Below are 18,424 nucleotides of genomic sequence, written 5' to 3'. Positions count from 1 at the left end.
ATGGCACCTGACAGAGGATGTTCTTGGCTCATGATCTCTCGAATCCATTACCCAACCAACATGACACTCTAGAGGGGGATTTGAACTATGCCTTGTTTTTCTCTTTCTTGGACTCTGAAGAAAAAGAAGTCAAACATTGCAATTACTTTCAGTAGTGTGAACCTCACAAGTAAATTAAAACCCTCTAATTGTAAATGAACTCAAACATTTTCATACTGTGGATGACACATTGTGAAATCATATGAAGTCACAAAACTCAAACTCAAACACCCTGCATACAAATTACATAACTTAACAAACAAGGTCCTTTGCTAGGTTTATAACATAAGGATCAAAGGAAATGCAAGTCAGTGTGATTCCTCATTACACCTTCTAGAGATCATCATTAATTATACTACCCAATTGTAAAGGAGTTATTAACCTGAGAAAACATCGCTATGGTAAAATACCATTTTTTAAATGAATTCTTGTAATTTAAAATACACATTTTTTTGAATGTGATAAAAACTAAAATGTCTCATTCTGTAATGTCAAAGGATACAAAATGAAGGCTTTATATTCCTAGTTGTCTTTTGTACCTTTGCATCAATGACTTTTGGTTCTTTAATAACAGGATAAAATCGTGGTGTTTTGTTAGGATCTTGCAGCCTGGGTGTCCGAGGTTTTCTGGGTGTTCTTGCAGGATGAATTTGACGATATTCTGGAACTGCGGTAGGGAATGAACAGGCCATTGTTGCTGAAGTTATTTCTGAAAAATCAAACAGCTTTTGAGCTAATTCATCAGTCAAATCTACAAAATAAAAAGCTCTAAAATTATTTAAATACAAGGGAAATTTTTTACTATGAAAATACAGATAATTCTTAAATTGTCTAACCTCAAAGGATTTTTCACTAGAAGTATTTCAAATATTTAAGAATAAAAACTAACAAGCATTTGTTTAGCCATCACTTAGCTTTACAAAATTTAAATTTTGCTATATGTTTACGACCTTTTCTTTTTTAAAGAAAGAAAGGCTGAAGCTTATTGCGCAATTTTCCCTAATCCTTTTTCCCTCCTGAGATAAACAGGCTCTTAAAATTGGTATTTTGATCTATTGCCACATATATGTAATAATATTATTTTGCATAATTAACTTTATATAAATGACATCATACTGTATCATTTTGTTTTTTCATGTTTTATTCATATAGCTCTGATTTGTTCACTTTCATTGCTGTATATAGCATGCTGTTATACAAAGGTATCAAGATTTATTCATTCTACAGTTTAATCAACAATGATTCAATCAGCATTGCTGAACATGTCTCTGTACAGCTGTGAGCATTTCTCTAGGGTTTACATCTGAGTGGAAATGTTGAGCCAAAGGATATGTGCACCTTTTGCCTTACTGAACACTGACTGTCAAACATATTTTTATAGTGGTTTTACCAATTTATACTCCCACCAACATCATGTGAGACTTCCACTTATTTTACCTCCCAGTCAAGACTGGGTTTTGTTCAGACTTTTAAATATTTTTCCATCCCATGAGGTTTAAATGGTATTTGCATTTCCTTAGTTGTTACCCCTGAAGTTGAGCATGTTTTCATATTATCTAGTTACCATCCAGACTTCCCCTTTTGTGATCTTGCCATTTGTATTCTTTCACGTTTCTCCATTGATTTCTTTTTTAACTCATTAATTTGCTCATGAAAATCTTATGGTAAAATACTAAGCAAGCCAACAGATGAATCAAGTAGTAGTGACAAAAATATAGGCTTTATTTCTATATGGCTTTTCTTAAGACTAATCAACTTCTTTTGATTCACACAATAACCTTTAGTTCTTCCATTCAACACATACTAAGTGGCAACTATCTGCCAAGCACTATTCTAGGCACAAGTTTATAATGTCAAAAATGAACTTACCCACTTGCCATTTCCTCTCCCAATCCATTTCCTCACCATTACCAGAATGATTATTCTGAGGAGCAAATTAGATAATTTCTTATTTCTACTTAAAATCCTTTAGTGTTTCCCCTTTGCCTCTAGAAGAAGCATAGATTCTTTATCTTTCCTGATTTTGCCACATATGTTGTCATTCTCTACTTCAATCTTGGTGACCCACGTAGCACCACGCTACTTACTGTCCCTATTTCTTTCATTGCTCTACATCTTTTCACACACTTTTCCCTCTGTTTGAAAGTCCCTTTCCTTCATCTTTTGTACACCCAGTTGAATTCATATCCTTCCTTTAATACCCAGCACAGATGATACCTTCCTTGGGAATGTGAAGCATTCCTTGAAAACATCCTGCCAACGGAGTTAGTCAATTTTTTTTGTATCTTCTCTGCATATTACCCATTTGCTGTTTCAATTATTAAATTAAAATTTATTTTCTTAAATAACATCCTATTAGATGCTAAGAGCAACAAGCCTCATTGCTTCCCTGAATGCAATGGCCACAATCTTACTGAATACTAGTGTATACCATAATGCATAGGAAAAAATATAACCTCAGTAAAGGAATGCTAAACCTAACTGAATTGTGTTAAGGCTGTTTCCTTAAACAAGAAAGATATACAATCTTAGGGATAAATATAAGAGCATATACTAAAAAATATGTTAAATACAGTACCTTTGCAAAAGAAATATTCATAAATGTAGGAGCAACAACAACCCAGAAAGAATAAGATTCCCAGCACCCAGAATATGGTCTCTAAATTCTATTTCCCACTGATCAGGTCAGAACAAAAGAAAGTCTGGAGCAGAAAATGTATAATATAAGCCTGGAAAATATTTTTTTAATTTTTTTTTTAAATTTTAACTTCTCAATATACATTGTAGTTGATTTTCATGTCCCTTTACCTGTTGCTTTTTCCCCTCCCTCTGCCCCCCCCACCACATTATATCTGTTCACTTGTTTTAACAAGTTCAAGTGATTGTTGTGATTGTGGTGGCTTCTTCCCACCCCTGACTCTGTTTGTATATTTAATTATTTATTTTTAGCTCCCCCAAATAAGTGATAATGTGGTATTTCTCTTTCTGTGCCTGACTTGTTTTACTTATATAATTTTCTCTAAGTCCATCCATGGTGTTGTGAATGGTAGTATTTCATTCTTTTATACAGCAGAGTAGAATTCCATTGTGTAGATATACCACATTTTTTGTATCCACTCATCTGATGATGGACATTTGGGCTGGTTCCAACTCTTGGCTATTGGAAATAGTGCTGCAATAAACATAGGAGTACAGGTATCTCTTCGGCATGATGATTTCCATTCTTCTGGGTATATTCCCAGCAGTGGAATAGATGTGTCATATAGTAGATCTACCTATAATTGTTTGAGGAACCTCCATACCATTTTCCATAAAGGCTGCACCATTTTGCTGTCCCACCAACAGTATATGAGAGTTCCTTTTTCTACGCAACCTCGCCAGGATTTATCATTCTCAGTCTTTTGGATATTAGCCATCCTAACTGGAGTGAGATGGTATCTCACAATGGTTTTGATTTGCATTTCCTGAATGCTGACTGATGTTGAGCATTTTTTCATGTGTCTGTTGGCCATTCGTATATCTTCCTTTGAGAAATGCCTATTCAGCTCCTTTGCCCATTTTTTAATTGGGTTCCTTGTGTTTTTGCTGTCAAGTTATTTGAGTTCCTTGTATATTCTGGATACTAATCCTTTGTTAGATTATACTTTGCAAATATTTTCTTCCACTCGGTTGGTTATCTTTTCACACTTTGTTAATTGTTTCTTTTTCTGTGAAGAAGCTTTTTCGTTTGACATAATCCCATCTGTTTATTTTTCCTTTGGTTGCCTGTGCTTTTGGGGTCATATTCATGAAGTCTGTACCCACTCCTACTTCCTTGAGTGTTTCCCATATGTTTTCTTTAAGGAGTTTTATTGTTTCAGGATGTATATTTAATTCTTTAATCCATTTTGTGTTGATTTTGGTATATGATGAGAAGTACGGATCTAGTTTCATTTTCCTACATATGAATATCCAGTTTCCCCAGCACCATTTGCTGAAGAGGCAGTCTCTTCCCCAGTGTGTAGACTTGGTACCTTTGCCAAAGACCAGATGGCTGTAGGTGTATGGGTTGATTTCTGGGCTCTCTATTCTATTCCATTGATCAGTGTGTCTGTTTTTATGCCAGTACCATGCTGTTTTGGTTATTACAGATTTGTAGTATAGTTTAAAGTCAGGTAGTGTTATGCCTCCAGCTTTACTTATTTTTTTTTTTTTTGCTAAGGATTGCTTTGGCTATGCATGGTCTTTTGTTATTCCATATAAATGTCTGGAGAGTTTTTTCCATTTCAGAGAAAAATGTCATTGGAATTTTGATAGAGACTGCATTGAATCTGTAGATAACTTTGAGTAATATGGAGATTTTCACAATGTTAACTCTTCCAATCCAAGAGCGTGGGATATCTTTCCATCTTCTCGTGTCCTCTTTAATTTCTCTCAACAGTGGTTTCTAGTTCTCTTCATAGAGATTTTCACATCCTTGGTTAACTTTATTCCTAAGTATTTTATTTTTTTGGTGGCTGTTGTAAATGGGCTAGGTTTCTTGATTTCTTTTTCTGCATGTTCACTGTTGGAGTACAGAAATGCCACTGATTTTTGTGTGTTGATTTTGTATCCTGCAACTTTGCTGAAATCATTTATCAACTGAAAGAGGTTTTTCGTAGAGGCTTTAGACTGTTCAATACATAGGATCATATCATCCACAAACAGGGACAGTTTGACTTCATCTTTTCCGATCTGTATGCCCTTTATTTCCTTCTCTTCTCTGACTGCTCTGGCTAATACTTCCAACACTATGTTGAATAGGAGTGGTGAGAGTGGGCATACTTGTCTAGTTCCTGTTCTTAAGGGAAAACCTTTCACCTTTTCCTGGTTCAGGATGATATTGGCAGTGGGCTTATTATATATGGCTTTAATTGTGTTGAGATACTTTCCATCTATAACTAACTTGTAGAGATTCTTTATTATGAACAAATGTTGAATTTTGTCAAATGCTTTTTCAGCTCTATAGAGATGATCATATGGTTTTTGCCTTTGCTTTTATTGATATAGTGTATCACATTTACTGATTTGATTTGCATATGGTAAACCAACCTTGAATCTGTGGGATGAATCCCACTTGATCATGGTGTATAATTTTGTGTATGTGTTGCTGTATTCTGTTAGCTAGTATTTTATTGAGGATTTTTACATCTACATTCATCAAGGATATTGGCCTGTAGTTTTCTATTTGTAATGTATCTTTGTCTGGTTTTGGTATCAGGGTGATATTTGCCTCATAGAATGAGTTTGGGAGAATGGCCTCTGTTTCAATCTTTTGGAATAGTTTGTAGAGAATTGGTCTCAATTCATCTTTGAAGGTTTGGTAGAACTCTGCAGTGAACCCATCCAGTCCTGGGCTTTTCTTTGTTGGGAGCCTTCTGATAACAGCTCCAATCTCTTTTATTGTTACTGGTCTGTTCAGATTTTCTATATCTTTTTGGCTCAGTTTTGGTAGTTTGTGTGTGTGTCCAGAAATTTATCCATTTCCTCCAGATTTTCAAATTTGTTGCCATGTAGTTGTTTATAGTAGTCTCTAATGATTCCTTGTATTTGAGGTATCAGTTGTAATATCACCTTTTTCATCTCTAATTTTTGTTATTGGGTCTTCACACTTCTTTTCTTAATTAGCCTTGCTAAAGGTTTGTCAATTTTATTTATCTTTTCAAAAACTTTTTTTTTTTGTCTTTTTCGTGACCGACACTCAGCCAGCGAGTGCACCGGTCATTCCTATGTAGGATCCGAACCTGCGGCGGGAGCGTCGCCACGCTCCCAGCGCCGCACTCTCCCGAGTGCACCATGGGCTCAGCCCAAAAAACCAACTTTTTGATTCATTGATCTTTTGTATCATTTTTTTGGTCTCTATTTCATTTGGTTCTGCTCTGATCTTAATTATTTCTTTCTCTCTACTAACTTTGGGTTTAGATTGTTCTTGTTTTTCTAGATCTTTAAGGTGAAGTGTTAGGTTGTTTATTTGCCATCTTTCCATTCTTCTGAAGTAAGCATTTGATGCGATAAATTTCCCCCTTAGTATTGCTTTTGCAGTATCCCACAGGTTTTGGTATGATGTGTCGTTATTTTCACTAGTTTCAATGATTTCCTGCTTAATTTCTTCCTGGACCCATATGTCATTAAGTAGAATGCTGTTTAATTTCCATGTGTTTGTATAGTTTCCAGAGTTTTGTTTATTATTCATTTCTAATTTTAATCCATTGTGATCTGACAAAATACATGGAATAATTCCAATTTTTTTGTATTTGTTGAGACTTGCTTTGTGACCTAACACATAGTCTATCTTGGAGAATGTTCCATGTGCTGATGAGAAGAATGAATATTCTGAGGTTCTTGGATGGAATGTTCTGTAGATATCTACCAAGTCCAATTGGTCTAAAGTGCTATTTAGATCTTGTGTTTCTCTATTGATTTTTTGCCTAGATGATCTGTCCGATGTTGAGAATGGGGTGTTCAGGTCCCCTGCTATTATGGTGTTAGTGTCGATCTCATTCTTTATATCTAATAGTGTTTGCTTTATAAATCTGGCTGCTCCAACGTTGGGTGTTTATATATTTATGATTATTATATCTTCTTGATGGAAAACCCTTTTATCATTATATAGTGGCCTTCTTTATTTTTATGGTTTTTGGTTTAAAGTCTATTTTATCTGATATAAGAATAGCTACTCCAGCTTGTTTTTCATTTCTATTTGTATAGCATATCTTTCTCCATCCTTTCACTCTTAGTCTATGTGTGTCTATACAGGTGAAGTGAGTCTCTTGAAGGCAGCATATTGTTGGGTCCATCTTTTTAATCCAGTCAGTCATTCTGTGTCTTTTGAGGGGGGAATTTAATCCTTTTACATTTTCAGTTATTATTGAAAGGTGTTGATTTACTCCTAGCATTTTATTTATTTTTGTTTAGATGTCAAGTATCTTTAGATGTCTTTTGTTCCTTTCTTCCTGATTTTCTGTTTGCCTCTGTGTTTGTTGGTTTCTTGAGGTGGTAGATAAACTATTTTTTCACTTTATTGTTAGTATTTTTGTTTTACTGGTAGGTTTTGTTCTTTCTTGGGTATTCACGGCAGTGATGGTTGCTTTTCAGGTATCAAATCCAGTACTCTCGAGAATTTCTTGTAAGTCTGATAGTGTGGTAGTGAACTCCCACAGTTTTTGCTTTTCTGAGAAACATACTATTTGTCCTTCATTTTGAAAGGATAGCCTTGCTGGATAAAGTATTCTTGGCTGGCAATTTTTGTCTTTTAGTATTTTGAATATATCATCCCATTCTTTTCTGGCTTTTAGGGTTTCTGATGAAAAGTTTGATGCTAGTCTGATTGGGGCTCCCTTATAGGTGACTTGATTCTTCTCTCTTGCAGCTTTTAAGATTCTCTCTGTCTTTGAGTTTTGCCAGTTTGACTATAACATGTCTTGGAGAGGACCTTTTTGGGTTGAATATGTTTGGGGATATTTGGGCCTCCTGAATCTGATGATCTGTGACTTTCCCCTATACCTAGGAAGTTTTCGCTACTATTTTGTTGAATACATTTTCAATGCCATTTCCTTTTTCCTCCCCTTCTGGAATACCCATGATTCAGATATTTGAGTGCTTAAGGTTGTCTGTTATCTCTCTTAGATTTTCTTCAGTTTTTAAAATTCTGTTCTTTTTTTTCTGGTCCACCTGTGTTAATTCAAACAGCCTGTCTTCAAGGTCAGAAATTCTATCTTCTGCTTATTCTAGCCTGCTGGTTAGACTCTCTGTTGAGTTTTTCATTTTGTTGAATGAATCCTTCAGCTCCACAAGCTCTGCTACATTCTTTTCAGGGCACTGATTTCTTTGTACATTTCTTCTTTCAGGCCCTGTATATTTTTTCACATTTCATTGTGTTGTCTAACTGAGTTTTCTTGTATCTCATTTAGTTTCCTTAGAATTGTTGCTCGAAATTCCTTGTCAGTCATTTCAAGGACTTCCTGTTCTGTAGGATCTAGAGCTTGAGAGTTACTATTTTCCTTTGGTGGTGATGTACTTTCTTGATTTTCCATATTTCTGGTATCTTTCCTTTAGTGTTTAGTCATTGTGGCAGGGGGTATCACAGTCCACTTGTTTCACCCTGATGCCTGGCCTGGTTCCTGAAGGGACTGCCAATTCTGGGCAGTGGGGACTACTAGCCTGGGCTGGGGGTCCCACAGCGCTTGCCTGTTCCAGCACAGCTGACTTGAGGCATGTGGGCCCAGCAGCTCTTGGGCCTCTCTGGGCAGCAGGGACAGGCCACAGCTGGGGGTCCTGTGGCACCTGCCTATTCCAGCTCGGCTTATTCAGGGAGTGTGGGCCCGGTGGCTCTCAGGCCTCTCTAAGTGGTGGGCACTGGCCTGGGCTGGAGGTCCCACATTCCTGCCTGTTCCAGCGTGGTTGACTCAGAGTGTGTGGGCCCAGTGGCTCTCAGGTCTCTCTAAGTGGTGGGGACTGACCTGGGCTGGAGGTCCCACAGCTCCTGCCTGATCCAGTGTGGCTGACTCGGGGCATGTAGGCCTGGTGGTTTTCAGGCCTCTCTGGACTAAGGGCACTGGCCTGAGCTGGGGGTCCCACAGCACGCAGCTCCTCCTATTCCAGTGCAGTTCTCAGGCCTCCTGTTGTTGCTTTTTAATAGTTTCAGATTGGTTGATTTGTGGTAGAGAGTGATGCTAGGAATCTTGATGGGAAGCTAAGCATGGAAAATCTTGAGCCAGAAAGCAATGAGGTGAAAAAAGAAAAAAATCATTAGAGCATGGTGCTCTTATCACCAACATTCAGGGTTCAAGCCCTGTACTGGACAGTGGCCAAAAAAAAAAATACAAGCATAGGTCATAAGGACACAGGAGCAAACTTTAGGGGTCCCACCAGTCAAAAATGAAGCAATTTGACCACTGAAATGAATTAAACACATAAGATAAATAAATTCCATGAGTTCATAACCATATTTTAAAACTCAATCACATTTGGAGGTTGCTAGGGTACTAACTCATTATGTTGAAAATTGATGAATTGACTAAAAAGAAGCAATCAGTTAGCCTTTCTTCTCTGTAAAAATTGAATTTCAGTGTAACCAGAGTTGATGAAAGAATATTCTTTTTTATAGAAGAATTCTAGGTAAGAAATGAAGAAGGAATAATAGAATTAGATTACTATTTTGGAACTCTATTGAAATAGTGGATCTAGGGAATATTCATCAATGGCTGCTGAAACCATCTGATAAAAAGTTGAGGGGAAACTATATATAACACCTGAACCAAATCATCAATCACAACATCATTAAAAGTGAGACTGACAGATGTATTATGATGCAATAGGAAATAACTCTTCCTAAAAAATATTCTTGCCACCAGGGGAAAAAAACAAACACATCAAAACCTGAATATACTCAATCTGCTATATTTATATCCCCTGTATTTCTACTTCACAAGAAATACAGGGAATAAGGAACATATTAAATGATATGAAGAAGATATAATCACATAAATCTAGACCATAAGAAATCCTAAAACAAACTAACCAATTTCTTCATCAAATCATTGGCATGGAAAAACAGGGGAAGACAAATGATTACAGACTAAAAGTGGCTTGATGGTATATCAATCAAATATAATGTGTGCACCTTGTTTGATCCTGATTCAAACAAACAATTTGAAAAAGATATATTTCAGACAATCAGGGACATCCAAACATAGACTGGGTAGAAGATAATATTGAGGAATTATTGCTAATTTTGTTATATGAAATAATGGTACTGTGGACCTTTATATGTATATATGTGTGTATATACATACACATACATACATACATTCATTTTTTTGTAAGTCCTTATCAGTATGCAACATATAATGAAGTATTTCCAGAAGAAATCATAAATTTTGAGATTCAATATAAAATACCAGAAACAGATGGGGAAGCAAGGTACAGATAAAAAAAGAGAACATCAAATTATTAAAAATTGTTGAAATTAGGTGAGATGGGTACATGGGGGTTCATTGAACAATTCTTTCTACTTTTATCTGTATCTGAATCAAAAGTTAAGTTTTATTTCAGTTTTATATTTATTTTATTCCAAGTCTGTTCAGTTTGAATTTTACCCAATAAGAGCAGATATATCAATCTTATGAAGAATAAGATCTATAGTGTCCTTTGGTTATCTCAAAAAAAAACCACTGTAGGGCTGGCAGTAGGCTCAGTTGGTTAGAGTGCGGTGTTATAACACCAAGGTCAAGGGTTTGGATCCCCATACTGACCAGCCACAAAAGAAAAAAAAAAGAGAGACACTTTACAAAATTTTTATAGCATATCATACCAATTTAAAACATTTTGACATAAAATTATCAAAAAATAGTTAATTATAAGCACAGAAAATATTTAAATATTAGTAGATATTTAAATATCATTAGAAACATATATATATAATCAGGGAATGAAAATACATTAACATTTTTTATCAAATGTAAGCCTGGAATGATAGATGAATATCATATAGATATTATAACTTCCTTTTAATCAAAATCATACACCATTTCTCTTATACACAAATGTTCATAGTAGCATTTCTTATAATAGCCAAAACTGAAATGAATCCAAAAATCCATGAACATTTGAATGGATAAATAAAATGTAGTCTATCCATACTATAAAATACTACTTAGCAATAAAAAGGAGCAAGGTATTGATACATGCAATGACATGGATGAACCTCAAAAATACTTATTATGTTAAGTGAAAACAGCCAGACACATGACTATGTATCATATAATTCTATTTATATAAAATTTCTGGGAAGTGCAAAATAATAGAGAGAGAAAGCAGATAACTAGTTGCCTCAGGCTGAAGGTGAGTGTTGAGAATGACTGTAAATGAGCATGAGAGAACTTTTTAGCATGATGAAATTGTTCTAAAACTGGATTGTGGTGTTGATGCACTACTATACAGATTTACGGAAACTCATTACAATACATTTAAAGTATGTTAATTTTATGATATGTAAATTATACCTCAAAAAAGCTATGGAAACCAAAACAAACCAGGTCATCTGCTCTTCAAGCATCTCAACTATGACTATCTACTATACAGTTTTTGCTAAGAGCTTATCAAAGAATAATGATATTTCAGAGACTAGGCTAAAGCAGTGATTTTCAAAGTATGGTCCAAACCAGCACCATCAGCATGATCTGAGAACTTGTTAGAAATGTATATTCTCAGATCCCACTTAACTTACTGAATCAAAAACTTGGTACAGAGTCCTTTAATCTGTTTAAAAAGCTTTCCAGGTGAATCTGATACTTGCTAAATTTAAAAACAATTGGACTAAGAGCTGTGCTAACTATTTTACTGCTTAAGATTTTCCAAATTTCATCACTACCAAACCAGATCATTGCACAGCTTCATAACTGGACCATATGAGCCCTGTCCACAGTCCCCACTGCCTTTATAGATAGAAACTGCCTTTATAAAAATAGAACTTAATATTCGGCTGTTAGTGTTCACTGAAGGCTGATAATAGAAAATGGCACATCAGGATTGGCATTTAAGGTTTTTTATAAATAAAATCCCACTTAAAGCAGGGCTCAGCAAACTTTTTCGGCAAATGCCAGACAGTAAATATTTTGGCTTTTCAGGTCATAAGGCCTCTGCTGAAACAACTCAATTCTGCCTTTGTAGCATGAAAACATCCATGGGCCATATGTAAATAAAAGGTGTGACTAGACTGGTCCCTGGCAAGCCAGTTTTGGCCTATGGGCCACAATTTGATGAACTAGAGCAGTCAGACAGATATGGATCCAAATACTGGATTTACACTTGGATTGCAAAAAAAAGATTATAATTATACATATTTTGTGTATACAATAAAGTAGAAGAAAGCATGAGCATATTAAAAAGAGACAATGTAAAAGAGGACCCAATGAAGCTTCTAGAGAAAAAAAACAGAACAGCTAAGACAAAAAACACATTGAATGGGACTAAAAATAAATTAGACACTGCAGAAGAAAAGAGAATCAATGAACTTGAAGACATGGGAATAAAAATTATCTAAAACAAAACACAGAGAGAAAAAGGACACTAAAAAAAAGAGAGAGAACAGAACAACACAGTGAGGTATGAAACAACTTCAAGTGACCTGATATACATGTAATTGGAATCTTAAAGGAAAGAAAAAAAAAATTACTAATATTTTTAAATTTAAAGTAATGGCTGAAAATTTTCCAAATTTGATTAGAAATATATGAACACACAGATCCAAAAAACTCAATGAGCCCAAGCACAAAAAACATGAAGAAAAGTATACCGAGGCAATCATAATTAAATTTCTTAAAATGGGTGATAAAGAGAAAACATTAAAAACAGCTAGGATCAACAGAAATTATCCAATCACAACAACAGAGAAAAAACAATTGAAAAAAAATTAGTCAAGCCTCAGGAACCTGTGGGACCACAACAAATGATCTAGGAGAGGAGACAAATGCAGGGCTAAAAGTATTTTGAAGAAATAATAGCTGAAAACTTCCCAAGTTTGGCTGAAGACTTAAACCCACAGATTAAAGAAATTGAGAGAACACCATTCAGGATAAACCCAAAGAAATCCATACCCAGATACATCACACACTAATTGCTGAAAACTTAGAAAAAAATCTTAAAAGTAGCTAGAGAGAAAGAATGCATTACATGTAGGTGAACAATTTGAATGACTATGAATTTCTTTATCAAAAACCTTGCGGCTAAAAAGAAGTGCACAACAATTTTAAAGTGCTGAAAGAAAAGAACTGTCAATCCAGAATTTTACATCCATTGGCAAAGAAGGCAAAATAAAGACATTCTCAGATGAAGGAAAACTAAGATAAATCATAACAAACTGAACTGCTCCAAAAAAATCCCTTAAAAAAGTACTTCAGACAGAGGAAATGATACCAGAAGGAAACCTGAAACATCACAAATGGAAGAAGAGCAAAAGAAACGGTAAAAATCTGGACAGATATACTGGACTATTCTTAGCAGTCCAAGTACAGTGGTGTTTACAATAAGTTGATTTCTTTGTTCCTTCTCCACTCCCTCTGCTTCTCTTCACTAGCTTAAAAAGAATAAAAGACAGATTATTCTCCTTTTAAGTTCTTTAAAACATGCTTGATGGTTAAAAGTAAAAAATACAGCACCATCTGATGGGCTTTTCAATGTATAAAGATATAATATGTATTAAGATGACTATCGAATAAAGGAATCTATATGGGGTAAGGATTCTACATTCTTATTGAAATAGTAAAATATTGATTCTAAATAAACTATGAAAAGTTAAATATGTATTCTGCAATCCCTAGAGCAACCACTAAAAAAGTTACATAAAAAAGTTACATATACATATATACTAGTATGTCCAAACTTACAACAGATAAATTAAAATGGAAGGCAAAAAAATTACAAATAACCCAAAGAAGGCAGAAAATGGGAAAAACAAACAAAAAACAGAAAACAAATACTAAAATTAAGGACCTAAATCCAAACATATCAATAATTACATTAAATGTAAATAGTCTAAACAAACCAACTAAAAGACAGATTGTAAGACTGAATGAAAATCATGACCTAACTATATGCTGTGTATAACAAACTCACTTCAAACATAATGATATAGGTAAGTTAAAAGAAAAGGATGAAGAAAATGAAAAGATGCATCACATACCATGCAAAGAATAATCAAGAGAAAGCTGGAATGGCTGTATTAAAATCAGACAAACCAGATTTCAGAGCAAAGAAAATTACTTGGAACAAAGAAAAACAATATATATTGATTTTTAAAAAGTCAGTTCACCAAGAAGACACAATAAACCAGTGAGTGTAATGTACCTAACAAAAGAGCTTCAAAACAAATGAAGCAAAAACTGACAGAATTGAAAGGAATAAAAGACAAATGTGCAATTACAGTTGGTGTCTTCAAAAATCCTCTCAGTAATAGAAACTAGTAGACAAAATAAAATTAGTAGAAAAAAATCAGCAAGGATATAGAAGAACTCATCAATACCATTAACCAACTGAATCCAAGAGACGTTATGGAATACTCCATTCGAAAACAGCATAATAGGGGGCTGGCTCGTTAGCTCAGTTGGTTAGAGTGTGGTGCTGATATTACCAACGTCCATGGTTCGATCCCTGTACCAGCCAGCCACTAAAACAAAAACAAAACCCAGCATAATAAATAATCTTAGAGGTGCATAGTAAATTCACTAAGACAGACTACATTGTGAATCATAAAATTAATCAAAACAAATTTAAAATTGAAATCATGTAAAGTGTGTTCTCTAACTATAATAGCAGTTAACTATACATCAATATGATCGATAAAAGAAAGAAAACAGGAAAATTTCTTTGGAAACTAAACAACACGTTCCTAAATAATCTGTTGATTAAAGAGGAAATCTCAAAAGAATGAATGACTAATGGAATGAAAATTCAAATACAACATATTAAAATTTGTGGAATACAGCTAAATCAGTGCTTAAAAGGAAATATATAGCATTAAATGCTTATATCAGAAAAGAAAAAAGTTTCAACTCAATCACTTAAACTTTTCCCTTAAAATACAGATATCAAGAAAATACCCAAATTAAGAAACTTAACAAAAAGACTTCTAAATAACTGATGGGTCAAAAATTACAAAAGATATTAGAAAATAATTAGAATGGAATGAAAATGAAAATACAGTGTATCAAAATTTGTGAGATATACCTAAAATCATGCTTAGAGGAAAACTTGCAGCACTAAATTCTTATAATAGAAAAAAAAGAACAGTCTCAAATCAATGATCTAAGCTTCTACCCTAATAAACTAAAAAAGGTGTAGCAAAATAAACCCAAACCAGGCAGAAAGAAGGGAATATAAACATAAGAACAGAAATTAATAAAACAATAAAACTGGAAGAAAAGATCAATGAAAATAAAAGCTTTTTAAAAAAAGACTGAGGGCTGGCTGGTCAGCTTAGTTGGTTAGAGCATGGTGCTGATAACATCAACGTCTAGGGTTTGATTCCTGTACCAGCCAGCTGCCAAAAATATAAAATAATTTTTTAAAATAAAAAAAGATCAAATCAATAAACTTATGAAACTCTAGCTAGATTGACCAAGAAATAAAGAAAGAAGACACAAATTACAAATATCAGGAATGAAAGAAGAGATATCTCTACAGACTCTACAAACATTAAAAGAACAAAAAGGGAAAATAACAAACAACTTCCATAAAATGGACAAATTCCTTAGATACAAAAGCTCATCTGAGAAAAAGAACATTACTTAAACCGTCTTATATTTATTAAAGAGATTAATGTGTACTTAAAAACATTCTTGGGCTGGCTGGTTAGCTCAGTTGGTTAGAGCATGGTGCTCATAACATCAAGGTCCAGGGTTTGATCCGTGTACTGGCCAGTCACTAAAAAGCAAACAAACAAATAAAAACACTTCCAAGAGATCCAGGCCCAGATAGCTTCACTGGTAAATGCGACCAATGTATAAGAAATGAATACATAATAACCATTCTAAACACTCTTCCAAAATATAAAAGAGGGAACACTTACTAACCATTTTATGAGGCCAGCATTCCCCTCACATCAAAACCAGACAAATGTAATCCAAGACATAAAATAAAAAACAATATTCCTCATGAATATAGTACAAAAATCCTCAAAAATAAATACCAGCAAACTAAATCCCACAATAAATAAAAAGGATAATACTATAACCAAACAAGGTTTATCCTGGGAATACAAGATTAGTTCAGTATTTGAAAACCAATAAATGTAATTTACAACATCAACAGACTAATTAAGACAAACCACATGATCATTTCAAAAGACTCAAAAGAAAAATCAATGTCCATTTGTGATTAAGAAATCAGTAGTTTAAAAATAAAAGGGAGCTTCCTCAACATGATAAAGGGTATCAATGAAAAACTTATAAGTAAATGACTGGATGCTTTTCCCCTAAAATCAGGAACAACCCAAGGATGTCCCATCTCATTACTCCTATTCAACATACTGGAGATCCTAACCAGTGTAACAAGGCAAGAAAAAGAAATAAAAGGAACACAGATAGAAAAATTAAATATAGAATTTTATTTATTCATAGACAATATGATTGTCTACATGGTAAATATCAAAGAACTACAAAAAAGCTACTAGAATGAGTGAACTTATCAAGGATAACAGGATACAAGGTTAAGGTAACAAAAATTAATTCTATTTCCATATGAAAGAAACGAACAATTAAAAAGTAAAAATTTTAAAGTACCATTTATAATAGCACCAAAAACCAAAAAAATACTTAGGGATAACAAAATATGGGGCAAAATACAACAAAAACTGAAAAACACTGAAGAACAAAAATATCTAAATGGAGATGTATACCATGCCCATAATTGGAAGATTCGATACTGTTAAGAAGTTAATTCTCCCCAAATTAACCTGTAGATTCAATCCTGTCAAAATACCAGCAGGAATTTTCCATAGAAATCAATAAGCTATTTCTATAATTTATATAAAAAGGCAAAGAAACTAGAATAGCTAAAACAGTTTTGAAAAAGAAAAAAAGGGTTGGAGGACTCATACTACCTGATTTTAAGGCACCTAACTTTTCCAAAGTTATCAAGTTGTGCTAGGAGTGAAGGGATAAACACAGAGATCAGATGAACAGAACATAGAATCCAAAAAGAGATCCAGACATGTAGATTTTTGACAAAGGTGAAAAATCGATTCAATGGAGAAAGGATAGACTTTTAAAAAATGGTGCTGGAATAATTGGACATCCATGTCCATACTTACATCATACACCAAAACAAACAAACAAACAAAAACAACCTTCAAAATTGATTAGATACCTGGATTAAGTAAAAACTAAAAATATAAAGCTTCTAATAGAAAACTTAGAAGAAAATCTTGTGAATTTATCAGAGATTTCTTTAATAAACACCAAAAGCATAACATATAAAAGAAAAATATGAAAAATTGCACTTCATTAAAAATAAGAATTTTTGCTCTTCAAAAGGTAGTCTTAAAAATGAAAAGATAAGCCTCAGATTGACAGAAGATGTGTACAAATCACATACGTAATAAAGGACTTGTAACCAGAATAGAGAACTCTCAAAGCTCAATAATAAAACAAACAAACCAATAAAAAAATGTCCTAAGATTTGAGCAGACACTTTCACCAAAACCAATGGCAAATAAGGACATAAAAAGATACTCAACATCATCGGTCATGATGAGATACTACTATTAAAATGGCAAAATTTTAAAAATAACTAACAATATCAAGTGCTGATGAGGATGTAAAGCGAAAGGAACCTTCACACATTCATAAAATGGCAAAGCCACTTTGGAAAAGTTAGGCAGTTTCTTAGAAAGCTAAACAAACACTTATTGTATGACTTAGCAATGCCACTCCTAAGCTTTTACCCAAGTGAAATATAAACGTATATTCATGTAAACATTTATAGGTAAATATTTATAGCAGCTTTATTCATTAACACCAAAAACTGAAAACAATCCATATGTCCTTCACCTAATAAATGAATAACAAACAAACTGTTTACATCCATGCAATGGAATACTACTTACCAATAAAAAGGTAATAAAAACAAACAACACACAAAAGCATCAATGACTATCAAAAGCATCATATACTAAATGAAAGGTAAAACTATATGAATAGAAAAATTTTTAAAAGGCTGCCAAAAGCTTGGCCTGGGGTTGACTACAAAAAGGTATGGACGAATTTGGGGGGAGATAATGTAATTATTCTGTAACTTGACTAGGTGGTGTTTATGACCGTATGCGTATATCAAAGTTCCCAAAACTATATGCACAAAAGGTGTGAAATTTTCTGAATGCAAATTATACCTTAATTAAAAAAAAAATGCAATCCCAAAAGCACAGGGAACAAAAGCAAAAACAGACAAATGTGATTACATCAAAATGAAAAGCTGCACAGCAAAGGAAATGATTAATAGAGTGAAGAGACAACCTATGGGATGGGAAAAAATATTTGCAAACCATACATCTGACAAGAAGTTAATATCCAAAATCTATAAGGAACTCAAACAACTCAACAGCAAGAATACAACTAATCTGATTAAAACATGGGCAAAGGAACTGAATAGACATTTTCCAAAGAGGACATAAAAATGGCCAACAGGTATATGAAAAGTTGCATTACTGTAGCTATTGTAGAAAACAGTATGGAGAATCCTAAAGAAATTAAAAATAGAACTACCATATAAGCCAACAATTCCTCCTGTGGGTATATACCCAAAGGAAATAAAATCACCACCCTGTAAAGATATCTGCATTCCCATGTTCATTGTTGCATTATTCACAATAGTC

The 18,424-nt window shown here is 33.9% G+C and overlaps 1 protein-coding gene across 7 annotated transcripts in view; it reads right to left on the bottom strand.

Moving 5' to 3' along the window:
• LARP1B (La ribonucleoprotein 1B) overlaps positions 1-18,424 on the bottom strand; it is a 109,884-nt gene that overhangs the window by 11,902 nt on the left and 79,558 nt on the right. For 4 of the 7 annotated variants that reach the window (XM_063107901.1, XM_063107903.1, XM_063107905.1 and 1 more), the window contains 2 exons: positions 579-748; positions 8-114 (listed from right to left, as the gene is read on the bottom strand). In XM_063107901.1, the coding sequence (XP_062963971.1) occupies positions 8-114; positions 579-748 (277 nt within the window). Of the gene's footprint in view, positions 1-7; positions 115-578; positions 749-14,137; positions 14,222-18,424 lie in introns of those variants that run through there. The other 3 variants (XM_063107902.1, XM_063107907.1, XM_063107906.1) reach the window with 3 other exon arrangements.

Source organism: Cynocephalus volans, chromosome 9 (genome assembly GCF_027409185.1).
Source record: "Cynocephalus volans isolate mCynVol1 chromosome 9, mCynVol1.pri, whole genome shotgun sequence".
NCBI lineage: Eukaryota > Metazoa > Chordata > Mammalia > Dermoptera > Cynocephalidae > Cynocephalus > Cynocephalus volans.
The sequence above is the reverse complement of the archived record's forward strand: the minus strand, read 5'-3'. Positions and strand labels throughout refer to the sequence as shown.